Genomic DNA, 12,957 nt, shown 5'->3' on the forward strand with positions numbered 1-12,957 from the left:
GTGATTTCCCGATTAAAGAAAGGATTCTGCAAGCAGCCCGGCGCCACCCTAATTTTACATGGAAGGGAGTGGTGGTGGGGGTCTATCAGGACCTAGCAGCTGTGACCCTCCAAAAACGCCGCGCTTTTAAAGAGGTGACTCAATTTATGAGAACGGAGGGCTATCGTTACCGCTGGCTATTCCCCTTTGGATTGTTAATCACGGTGAACGGGAAGCATCGCCGAGTGGATTCCTCAGCTGACGCATGGCTCGCATTGAAGGATTTGGGCTGTAGAATGGCGGAGGACAAAGGCGAAAGGGGTTCTACAGGAGAGGAGGAAGATCCAGGCACCGGACCTGTGGAAGTACTGGCTGAGAGCCCACAGCCATCAACCTCTGGCACTTGAAATGATCACCAGATGCTGGAATTGACTGTTCTTGTTTAGTTCCTATATCACAGGGGGTTGTGGGAAGTTGAATACTGTAGTTGCGGCTCTGCTGGGTTATTCTATATAGGGGTGCTTGTTGATTGAAAAAGGGCTACCCGGGAGGAGGGCTGCATGAAGCTATTAGTTACATTTTATTAGGAGAGTGAGTTGAACTTTTCCTTACTTAATGTTCTTGCTTTAATGATAGAACTGGTTGGAAGTTGGATGATGGATGAATGGTGCGGCCATGAAGGAGAAGAGGTGAAGATGATATGAAGGTTTGGAAGGTGAAGATAGTCTGGGAGAGAGTGCTTAATGGTACAGGGTTGGAATCCATATTATGCCATGGGGGTGTGGATCGGGGCAGTGTGTTAATGGCAGGGTTGAATGCTTCATTAGCTCTCCTCTTCTCTGTAAGATATCAGAGATTTTATTGGGTGGGATTGGTGGGTGTGACGGAGAGGGGAGAATACAGCTTTTATGTGGATCTTTCTGGACCTTGATGACGGGAGTTAGCTATTGTTTCCACTGTTCAATATTGTGTTATTTTCTCCCAGAGGGTATCTATAAATGTTTACTGTATAGGGAGCCTGCATGGTAATTAGAGATGTCTTCTCATAGTTCTACAGGTGGGAAGGAAGCACGGGGGGTTCTTGTTGAATATTGGGGGGAGGGGAGAGAGTGGACAGAATGCATGGGGAGTTGGAGTGAATATAGAGATAGGGAATGCAATCACGATGAGCCTCTTGGATATGACGTACATTTCTCATATGGCTGATTCCAAAATGGATGGATCGGCTATTAGGAGGGGGGGGGGGGAGGGGACTGATTCTTAGGAGGGAGCAGACCTGGCAGAAAGAGGGAGATGGGGAGCCGGAGATTGTCATTGGATCCTGGAATGTTAATGGACTTAATAGTCCTGGTAAACGGAGCCTGGTGTTTAGGGAATTGACCCGTATGAAATGGGATATATGTCTGCTACAGGAGACTCATTTGAGACCCCGGGATGTTGGCCTACTCCAAAGACCACAATATGATTTGATCTGGACACATCAGAGTGTGGGGGCTACCAAAAGAGCGGGAGGATTGGCTATCTTGGTGCGAAAAGGGGTGGGATTCCAAGTGGAACACATATTTAGGGACAAGGAAGGGCGATGCCTGGGCCTGCAGGGAAGTTTACAGGGTCGACAGCTGACAATTATCAATATATATGGCCCCTGTTCTGCTCAAGTCACCTATTTCAAGGGCCTTCAGACTGAACTGAGATCATTTGTCAGAGGGGCGGTTTACCTGGGGGGTGATTTTAACGTTCCTCCGGACCCAGTCTTGGATCATTCGGGAGGGGGGCGTAGGTCTCTAAACAATCCTGTAAAGGCGCTAGGCAATTTAATGCACTCACTGGGATTAGTGGACTGTTGGCGCTTACTTCACGGTACTCAGAAAACGTACACATTTTACTCTCATGCACAAAATACTTATACTAGACTTGATGGATTGTGGATTCATAGAAATCAGATGGGAGGGGTTGCGCGGGCTGAAATAGAACCGATGCATATTTCTGATCATGCCCCTGTCTGGGTGGCCTGCACTGGGGTGTTGGAATCAAGTGGGCGTAAATACTGGAGGCTTAATGAGTCGCTCCTGGGTTCAGTGGAGGTAACAGCAGCAGTGGAACGCACAATCGCTGAATATTTAGAACAAAATGATAATGGGGAGGTAACCGATGCAGTACTATGGGATGCTTTAAAAGCAGTGGTTCGTGGAGAACTTATTAAATGGGGGGCTAGATACAAACGGAACAGAACCCAGAGATTTCTACAATTACGCCAGAGGTTGTTAGTGTTGGAGAGGTTACATCAGGACACAAGGGAGGCGCAGGTTTGGAATCAATTGCAGAGGGTGAGAGATGAATTATATCAACACCAGGTTGAGGAGACGGACAAACTACGAGCCAGGTTCCGTATTCAGACTTATGAACATAGTAATAAAGCAGGGGCTCATTTGGCTCGATACATTAAAATTAAGCAGAATAGAGCAACAATAACAAAGATACGGGGGGTTCAGAGGGGTGATGTAAAGGTGACGGACTCAGAGATCAGGAAGGAGTTCTTAACATTTTATTCTAATCTATATAGTGCCCCGGAGGCGGTAAATCGGGATGCTCGGGCTACTTTTCTCGATTCCCTTCCTTTGCCGAGATTATCTGACTCAGATCAAGCTTACTTACAAGAACCGGTAAAGGAGGCGGAAATTTTGAGAGTGATTAAGCAGTTGAAACCAGGGAAATCACCGGGATTAGATGGATACACTGGATGTTTCTATAAACAATTTTCAGGACAGCTAGGACCATTATTGGCGAGAGTGGCGAATGGAGTGCCACAAGGAGCCCTCTTGCCGACTACTATGGGGGAGGCGGGGGTTACTATACTTTTAAAACCGGGAAGGGACCCCTTGACATGCGGGGCTTATCGCCCTATATCACTCTTGAATTTAGATGCAAAAATATTGGCTAAGGCACTGGCTCTGCGTTTGGGGAAAATTTTGCCGTCTATAATTCACCAAGATCAAGCGGGATTTATACAGCGTAGGCAAGTGAGTGATAATATTCGGAGGACTCTGAATCTGCTTTGGGGAGCAGGTCAAAGGGCGGATAAGTTGGTCTTGATGTCCGTAGATGCGGACAAGGCCTTTGATAGGGTCCTCTGGGAATTTCTATGGGACGTGATGGATCGTATGGGACTGGGCCAGACATTTATTGGTTGGATTCGAGCCCTTTATACCGACCCGCGGGCTTGTCTACATGTTAATCAATCTTATACCGATTTTTTTCCCATTTGTCGAGGGACCAAACAGGGCTGTCCGCTTTCACCTCTCTTATTTGCCCTGTCTATAGAACCATTGGCGCTGAGTATCCGGAATCATCCGAATCTGAGTGGTTTTGAGCTGAATGGGGTTGAACACCGGGTAGCGCTATTCGCGGATGATATTTTACTCTATGTGAGGAAGCCTGATGTCTCCTTTCCGCATCTTATGCAGCTCTTTGAGCTATATGGAAGAATCTCTGGGTTCCGAATCAATCTGGATAAAACTGAGGTGTTGAATTTGACACTCACGCCTCCTGAAGTGGAGAACATTCGGGGCAGTTTTCCTTTTAGGTGGGTGGAACATGGTCTTAAATATCTTGGAATCTATATTCCTAGAGATATAACCCAGATTTATGAGAAGAATTATCAGCCCCTCTATAGGCGAATCCGAGCAGACTTGCAGAGATGGCATGGTCTTTGGATATCATGGTGGGGCAGGATAGCTCTAGTGAAGATGAATGTGCTTCCAAGGTTGCTGTTCCTCTTTCAGACATTACCGGTGCAGGTCCCAGCTCGGGATTTAAGGGGGATGGGGAAAGCTTTACGTACTTTTATCTGGCAACGTAAATCACCGAGGTTATCCCAATCTCTGTTGTGGGCGGCCAGATCCGATGGGGGGAGGGGACTACCGAATTTGGAATGGTATTATCAGTCAGCCCAATTGAAATTGATCCTGGACTGGGAACTGGGGGAACATAAAAGTGGAATCCAGTTGGAACAGGGACAGGGGGACAGTATGAGGTTGAAACATAGACTTTGGATCTCGGGATCCTGCCGATCTTGGACTTCGACTATAGCTAATCCCTTTGTAAAACATTTGGTCACGGTGTGGACCCAAGCTCGACACCAGTTGAGCAATGGAGCATTGATCTCTTCATTGGCTCCGATACAATTTGAACCCCAATTTCAGCCGGGGAGTGATACTAAGGTGTTTCATCGCTGGGCCCAGAGGGGATTGAGGGTCTTTAGAGATTTGATGGGGAACTCAGGGATCTTAACCTTTGAGACGCTCCAGAAGGAATTTGATTTGCCTGACAGGGACTACCTGGCTTATTTTCAGATACGACATTTCCTGCAGGCCCAGGGTTGGGGACAAGCTTTTAGTGCTGAGCGGGAATCCTTTGAGAATCTGTGGTTACTGCTTAGGCAGGTGCCCCGGCCTTTATCAGTGTTGTACCATTATAGGAGGGGTCATTCCCTTATTCAACCTTCCTTTCAGAAACACTGGGAGCGAGACTTAGAATTTTCCTTTTCCAATAAGCAATGGGAAGTGATATATGGGGAGGTGACCCGGGCATCAACTTGTGCTTTGGTCCAGGAGAATGCATACAAGGTACTCACTAGATGGTACTATACTCCTGAGCGTCTACATAAAATGTATCCGAGGACGTCAGCACTTTGTTGGCGTTGTAGTAATCACGTGGGTTCTTTTTTACATATATGGTGGGATTGTGAGTCTCTTGGACCCTTTTGGAGAGCTGTTGCCGCTACCTTGTCTACCTTGCTAGGGGCTCAGGTGGAGGTTACACCGCAGACGTGCCTTCTGGGGCTTTATAATGAAAAAGTACACGTTTGGCAGACTAAATTGTTGCGCTGGGGCCTAGCTGCAGCCAAATGTCTCATAGCGAATCATTGGAAAAACAAGGAGGCTCCTTCTCCAAATGCCTGGATAACGAGATTTCTGTCCATTGGACGAATGGAGATAGCGGTGGCTGTTCGTCGTCATAAATTCCTGTCCAGGGCTTTTACCTGGGTTAAAATAAGAGATTTATTGAACACCTTATAGGGGACGGTTAGCTAATTCTGCCGGGTCTGCTCTTTGGAAGATGAGAGGGTTTTACAGGGGGGGGGGGGGGATTTGGATTTAGGATGGTGAACATTGAAGGGAGTAAAAGGGGGGGGGATTGGGGGGAGTAAATTGAGTGTGATTTGTGCATTCTTCATTTCTGAACATTACCTGAAGTTGTTGCTGTTGATGTTCTGGTGTTTGAAGATTGATATTCAAGGAGTAATGTATAACTTGAAAAATTGAAATAAAAATTGAAATTAAAAAAAAAAAAAAGAAGTGGAAGTTACAGTACCGCTGGGGACGAGCGATCACAATGTGATCAGCTTTAAGCTTGACATCGGGAATAGAAAACATGCCAAAACCTTAACCAAAACCCTAAACTTTAAAAAGGGCAAATACGATCGCATGAGAGCCATGGTGAAAAAACGACTCAAGAAAAAGGTGGACAAACTTGAAACGCTAGACCAGGCATGGTCCCTATTGAAAAATACTATCACAGAAGCACAAAATCTCCACATTCCGAGGATCTCCAAAGAGGGGAGAACAAAAGGTAAGGGAGAACCGGCATGGCTTACCAGACAGGTGAGGGAAGCCATAAAAGAAAAGAAGGACTCTTTCAAAAAATGGAAACACATGAAAACAACCGAAGCATGGAAAAAACATAAAGATGATCAGAAGAAATGTCACAAGGCGGTGAGGGATGCCAAAAAGGACTATGAGGAAAAAATAGCGCAAGAGGCCAAAAACTTCAAACCCTTCTTTAGATACGTGAAAGGGAAAAAAACCCACAAAAGAGGCGGTGGGACCCCTGGACGACCAGGGAAGAAAAGGGTACATCAAAGAGGATAAACAAATTGCAGACAAACTAAATTCCTTCTTTGCGTCCGTCTTTACGGAGAAGGATACCGCAAAAATACCAGAAGCAGTGAAAGTGTTTAGTGGAGTAATAGAAGACAGCCTCACCACAGTTGAAGTGGAGTTGGACCAGATATACTACCAGATCGACAAACTTAAAAGTGACAAATCCCCTGGACCGGATGGAATTCACCCGAGAGTTTTAAAGGAACTGAAGGTTGAAATCGGAGAGCTATTGCAAAAACTTGCCAATCTGACAATCAGAACTGGACAGATACCAGAAGACTGGAAGATAGCGAACGTCACGCCAATTTTCAAAAAAGGATCGAGAGGGGAACCGGGCAACTACAGACCTGTGAGCCTTACGTCTGTCCCTGGAAAGATGGTTGAAGCACTGATCAAGGATAGCATAGTCCGGCACCTAGATACACACGACTTGATGAAACCCAGTCAACATGGGTTCAGGAAAGGGAAATCATGTTTAACGAATTTACTTCAATTTTTTGAGACCGTGAACAAGCAAATTGATAGTGGAATGCCGGTGGACATAATATATTTGGACTTCCAGAAAGCGTTCAACAAAGTTCCACATGAAAGACTTCTCAGGAAACTACAAAGCCATGGAATAGAGGGAAATATACACAGGTGGATAGGCAAATGGCTGGAAAACAGAAAGCAGAGAGTGGGCATAAATGGGAAGTTCTCAGACTGGGAGAAAGTGACTAGTGGTGTGCCCCAGGGCTCGGTTCTTGGGCCGATCCTATTTAATATTTACATCAATGACCTGGAAGAAGGAGTATCCAGTGAGATCATTAAGTTTGCAGACGACACAAAGCTATGCCGGGCAATCAGATCGCAGGAGGATAGCGAGGAACTCCAGAGCGACTTGTATCAGTTAGAGAAATGGGCAGAGCAATGGCAGATGAAGTTCAACGTGGAGAAATGCAAAGTAATGCATTTAGGTAGTAAGAATAAGGAACACGAGTATAGAATGTCAGGCGCAACTCTGGGTAAGAGCGAACAAGAAAAGGACCTGGGTGTACTGATAGATAGGACCCTGAAGCCGTCGGCACAATGCGCGGCAGCGGCAAAGAAAGCAAACAGAATGTTAGGCATGATAAAAAAAGGAATCACGAGTAGATCGGAGAAAGTCATAATGCCGCTTTATAGAGCAATGGTCAGACCACACTTGTAATACTGTGTCCAACATTGGTCTCCCAACCTAAAGAAGGATATAAAACTGCTGGAGAGGGTGCAGAGACGAGCAACGAAGCTAATAAGAGGTATGGAGAGCTTGGAATATGAGGAACGACTCAAGAAACTGGGACTGTTCTCCCTTGAGAAGAGGAGGCTGCGAGGGGACATGATCGAGACGTTCAAAATGCTGAAAGGCATCGATAAAATAGAGCAGGAAAATAAATTATTTACATTGTCCAACGCAACACGGACAAGAGGACATGGTTTGAAGCTAAGGGGGGACAAGTCCAGGACAAATGCCAGGAAGTTCTGCTTTACACAGCGAGTGGTAGACGCCTGGAATGCTCTCCCAAAGGAGGTTATTAAGGAATCCACTGTGCTAGGATTCAAAGGCAAATTAGATGCACATCTCCTTACGAGAGGCATAGAGGGATATGGGTGACTAAAACTACATCAGGTGTATACCTGACTGGGCCTCCGCGTGTGCGGATCGCCGGACTCGATGGACCATGGGTCTGATCCGGAGATGGCAGTTCTTATGTTCTTATGTATTAACATAGAACAAAATCTTTTCCAGAGAAAGGAAAATGGTTGGTAAAACCAGAGGACATAATTTGAGGTTGAGGGGTGGTAGATTCAGGGGCAATGTTAGGAAATTCTACTTTACAGAGTGGGTAGTGGATGCCTGGAATACGCTCCAGAGAGAGGTGGTGGAAAGTAAAACTGTGACTGAGTTCACAGAAGCGTGGGATGAACACAGAGGATTTAGAATCAGAAAATAATATTAAATATTGAACTAAGGCCAGTACTGGGCAGACTTGCACGGTCTGTATCTGTATATGGCCGTTTGGTGGAGGATGGGCTGGGGAGGGCTTCAATGGCTGGGAGGGTGTAGATGGGCTGGAGTAAGTCTTAACAGAGATTTCGGCAGTTGGAACCCAAGCACAGTACAGGGTAAAGCTTTGGATTCTTGCCCAGAAATAGCTAAGAAGAAAAAATTAAAAAATTTAAATTGAATCAGGTTGGGCAGACTGGATGGACCATTCGGGTCTTTATCTGCCGTCATCTACTATGTTACTATGGTAGAGCTCAGTGGCACACCGGAAACAACATCTAGGATACGAACAGAAGATTAAAAATGCTGAATACCTGGGTGGTATAAGAAAGGGAAGAAGAGATGCTGTCCACCTGAGATGGGGGAGTAGAGAGGGAAAAGGAGATTTTTAGGCAGACACTGCAAAGAACAAAGATCTTTAGCCATTCCACCATCAGTCAAACTGGATCACTTTCAGTCTACCTGTTGCAAATGCACAATATAATACTAAAGGTACTAGGGGTGCAGCTGAGCAGTTCACAATTTTTTAAAAAATGAGAGAAGGAAAAGAAATTACAGTCTTATTCAAGGAAAGAAAACATTGCATAAAGTGGGAAGGAAAGAAGTGTAGAAAGGGAAAGATGCTGCTAGCAGAGATTTGGGAGCACAATAAAACTCATGAGAAAGTCAATTTATATGCAAGCTGGAATAACCAAATTTTAACCAGAATCTTAAATTTCTGGTAAGAAGGCTCAATTCATAAGTTCATAGGAAGGGAAATCTATAAGTGAGGCCCCAGTAAGTAAAAGGTGAAGACCCTAGACACATCAAGATGAAGGTGGAAAGGAGGAAGGACAAGGGAAAAGAGCAAATAGCATAAGATATAAGCCTCGCAGGGAAGCCTAGATATTGACTATTACAAGTGTTGTATGTAGTAATAATATGCATATTACCAATCAAGAGTAATATTCAAACACAGTTGAAGCTTGCCAGTCATATAAGCAATATGGAGCCGATGTCACTTTCTATTTTGCACCTATCCACCCTACAGAATTCAGCTAAACCCTTTTCTCACAGCAGCAGTGTAGCACGTCTGCTATGCTGTATGAATCCCAAGCAGAGTCAAGGTTCCAGGGCCTGATTTATTACAAGACACAGATTGTGAGAAAATAATCAATTAGGCCACACAAGTCAAATCTCATGTTTAAATCAATAGACCATTCCACCTTTGATCTAGGGTTGAGTCATGGCACAACTAGTCAAAGAGAACACTAGAGTAAGATCGAAGATCTGTAATAAAGAAAACAGAATGAACGTTTACCTTCCAAGAGTTTTTGATACTATGTATTTCTCTCTCACTTCCTTTGGATATTCTGATTGGACGTCCGTCAAATCCGAAAAGACAAAAGCTAGAACACATATCAAGAACTTCAGACTTATTGTGTTAAAATTAAAAGGAAAAAATACTACAGAAAACATATCAATAACATGTCCTTTGTTGGTCAGATGAATCTCAGCTTGCTATAGTAATACACCATTCTGCAGCATTTTCAGTAAGCATCAACACCTTTGAATCAAGAGGGCAGATGCCACCCAGGGTCATATATGTCAGCCCTCATTGCAGTATAATGAACCTTCGGTAAAATGTCTGCTGAAGACAAAAGCTTAGCTGCTTTCTGGACCCAATTGAAACACATGCTAAAACAAGTGCAGAGGAGAATATATCAATGCCATTCATATATCCATCCATAGGAGCCAACTTTTCAAAGCAATTGGGAGTGCTAATCTTGGCAATAATTACCAAATCCATATAAAGGAAATTAAAGCATAGTGGATTGCGAACACAGCTTGTCAGGCTGCATTTAAATGAAGTATACTGCAGGTGGTGCACACAGGGGCAAAAGAAACGCTAGGTGTTAACATTGCAAGTCCCATCAAGTCTCTTCCTCTCCAACCACTCGCAACAGTTTACCATCTCACTTCCAGTCCATCTATATCACACTCAAGTTATTCCTTGCAGTCTATCCTGCCCATCTAGACAAGCCATATTCTTTCCCTCTCAGCCAGAGCTCAATAGTCCCTCTTCCCTATCCTACCTGTGTATATACCATACACTTTCCTTTCTCTCAGACCATTCCACTTCTTTCCCTGCCATAATGTCTTCTTCCTCTTCTGTTTTTCCCACTTCTTTCTCCTAATGCAGTTTGTCTTTTGTTTTTAGGTAGAATGATCAATACCCAGGCCTGTAGTACCTGTTCCACTCCCTATTCTATGCTTCTCTGCTCTCTACTTCGTCCTGACCTGGCCTGCATGGTCCACTGCTAATTCCTCCCCCTTCCCCCCATTAGGCTCCCTCTCATTCTACCTTACTCAGTTCCCCTCCCCTGCAGGCTAGGCTCACTCATCCTCATACCTCCTCAGTCTGACTTGATATGATGATATATTACTAGTTTAGAACAGTGAGAGGATAATTTTCAATGTAATGGTCATAATCTATGATATGTGTTTGTTTGAATACTATGTATGTTTTTATGGAAACCACTCAGATGTAAGCTGTCTACAAATTTTAAAAAGTAAATATCATATATTTATTATGTTTTATCTCTATCCTTCCTGGCAAGAATCATGCTCCTACTCCCCCTTCCCAGATACCTTTGACATTTAGAACGTAACAGACTGAAATATAATAACAGCTCCACATCCAGAAAGACCCTATGAGCTGCTCCACCACCTGCATACACAAACCTTGGAAGCTCAGCAACCATAGTAACATAGAAGATTACGGCAGAAAAGGGCCACAGCCCATCAAGTCTGCCCACTCTAATTACCCACCCCCTTGATTTTACCCCTCCTAGAGATATCACATGTGTATCCCATGCTCAAAAGGGCCACATTTGCATATTCTGCTTCCTGTCCTCAGACTGGGAATCCCAAAGATCACTTGCTGAGCAGGAAGTCAGTGAACCCAAAGGGATGCGTTCATATCAACCACTATGTGCCAGCACACCTGCTAAAGATCTAGTGGTTACAGAGCAAGTGGGTGACTTAGGGCGCTGCATTAAATACTGACTCTAGTGTCCTTTGCAAAAATGGAAATTGAAACCCCTTTTAGTGGTAACAGCTCTGGTACAATGCCCCCCTCCTTTCAGTGGTGACTCTAGGATAGTGTCTCGCAAATTTTCCAGCCAGCAGCATACTAAAACCAGTGCCCCCGGCTGGAAGGACAATCTAGCCGCGGCCAGCTTCGGTGGAGGGATCCGGGAGGTGCGGGGAGAGAAGGAAGATACTCTGGCCAGGAGGAGAGTCATCTGTGCCGGCTGACTTCCTACAGGATGTGCCTCTCACCACGAGAGGCACGTCCTGTAGGCAGTCAGCTGGAGTGGATGACTCTCCTCCTCGCCAGTGTGTCGCGCACACCTGAAATCTCAGGTGGCACAGTTTGCGATACACAGCTCTAGCACATCCTTCTTATACTCTCCTTTTACCAAACATCCTCCTCTTTTTCCTCCATTTCTACCTCGCATCATTATCCCCCCTCCTCCCTTTTTTTCCTGGCTCACATGATGTGGAAGGATATGGAGGCAACACACCAGCAGACTCCATCCCTGCACAACCACACAGATCACACCCCCGCAGCCTGTAGCTGAGCTATGCTGAGAATGAGAATGGAATGGCAGGACTTAATAGATAAACCAAGAAGGAAAACAAAAACCAAGAAACACATAATTGGAGGGCGGTGAACCCCCTTACCCCCTTCCAAACTTCATCCATCTCTCCTGTAACCTCTTCCTGCTATTTCTTTGGGACGATACAACATAATGAGCCCACTTAGTCCAACACCACTGTCTCCCATAAGATGTAAGAAGGGAATATACTTATTTTTATGGAAAAAGGAAAATGGTGTTGCTCTCTATTCCCATTTCGAGACTCAATCATACTCATGTTTTAGGTTGGAGAGGCGGGATCATGTATCCGAATACTACGTGAGTCTGTATTGGTTAAAGTTGTCCTATAGGATCCGTTATAAGTTGCTATTAACTGTTTATATGTGCTTGCATAATTTGGCCCCAAATGTTTAATTGAGAATATTTTGCCATATATCCCGTCTCTTCAACTACGGTCTGATGGGTTGGTAATTACATATTCCATCTGTTAAAAGACCTTAGACTGGCAGTGTCTAGGGATAGCATATTTTGTTGCATGGGCCTAAGGGAATGGATTAAGCTACCCTTACACCAGGAATCTCAAAGTTCCTCCTTGAGGGCTGCAATCCAGTCAGGTTTTCAGGATTTCCCCAATGAATATGCATTGAAAGCAGTGCATGCATGTAGATTTCATGCATATTCATTGGGGAAATCCTGAAAACCCAACTGGATTGCGGCCCTCAAGGAGGGACTTTGAGACCCCTGCCTTACACACATGTCAACAGCATAACTTGGAAAGTTTTAAGTGATTACCGGTACTTAAAAGGCATCTTTTTTATCAGATGAAATATGGAGCATAATTTTGAAGCATGTATTGAAAGTGGAATGCTGGTCGCCAACTTAGTCTATTGTAAGTAGTATTTCTTGTATTGTATTATTTAGTGTTATTATGTATGTATTTTTTTTGCAACCCACCCTGGCTAAGGGCGGGATATAAACAATCCATAAACCATATGCAGACGATATTATTTTTTTCTTCCCAATAGGTGGAGGGGATGAGAATGTTGAACAATTATTGACTGCATACATGTGTAAAATTGAGGAGTGGATGGGAGAACAAGGTCTGAAACTAAGGGCTCCTTTTCCTAAGATGTGCTAGCGTTTTTAGCACACGAAGGATTTTAGCGCACGTTAAACCCGCACTATGCTTCTAGAACTAACGCCAGCTCAATGCTGGCTTTAAGGTCTAGCGCGCGGGGCAATTTAGCGCCCTAACGCACCTTAGTAAAAGGAGCCCTTAATATAGATAAAATTGAAATAATGTTTGTAGGAAAAGCACAGTTACTTACCGTAACAGTTGTTATCCAGGGACAGCAGGCAGATATTC

General features: G+C 44.6%; 1 protein-coding gene across 6 annotated transcripts in view; it reads right to left on the bottom strand.

Moving 5' to 3' along the window:
• Window positions 1-12,957, bottom strand: part of CHEK2 (checkpoint kinase 2) — a 216,846-nt gene that overhangs the window by 164,875 nt on the left and 39,014 nt on the right. For all 6 annotated transcript variants that reach the window (XR_004540432.1, XM_033956284.1, XM_033956282.1 and 3 more), the window contains exon 5: window positions 9,248-9,335. Coding sequence is in view for 5 of the 6 variants with exons in the window: in XM_033956284.1 (XP_033812175.1) it covers window positions 9,248-9,335 (88 nt within the window). In the remaining variant the exon portion in view is untranslated. The remainder of the gene's footprint in view (window positions 1-9,247; window positions 9,336-12,957) is intronic.

Source organism: Geotrypetes seraphini, chromosome 8 (genome assembly GCF_902459505.1).
Source record: "Geotrypetes seraphini chromosome 8, aGeoSer1.1, whole genome shotgun sequence".
Lineage (NCBI taxonomy): Eukaryota > Metazoa > Chordata > Amphibia > Gymnophiona > Dermophiidae > Geotrypetes > Geotrypetes seraphini.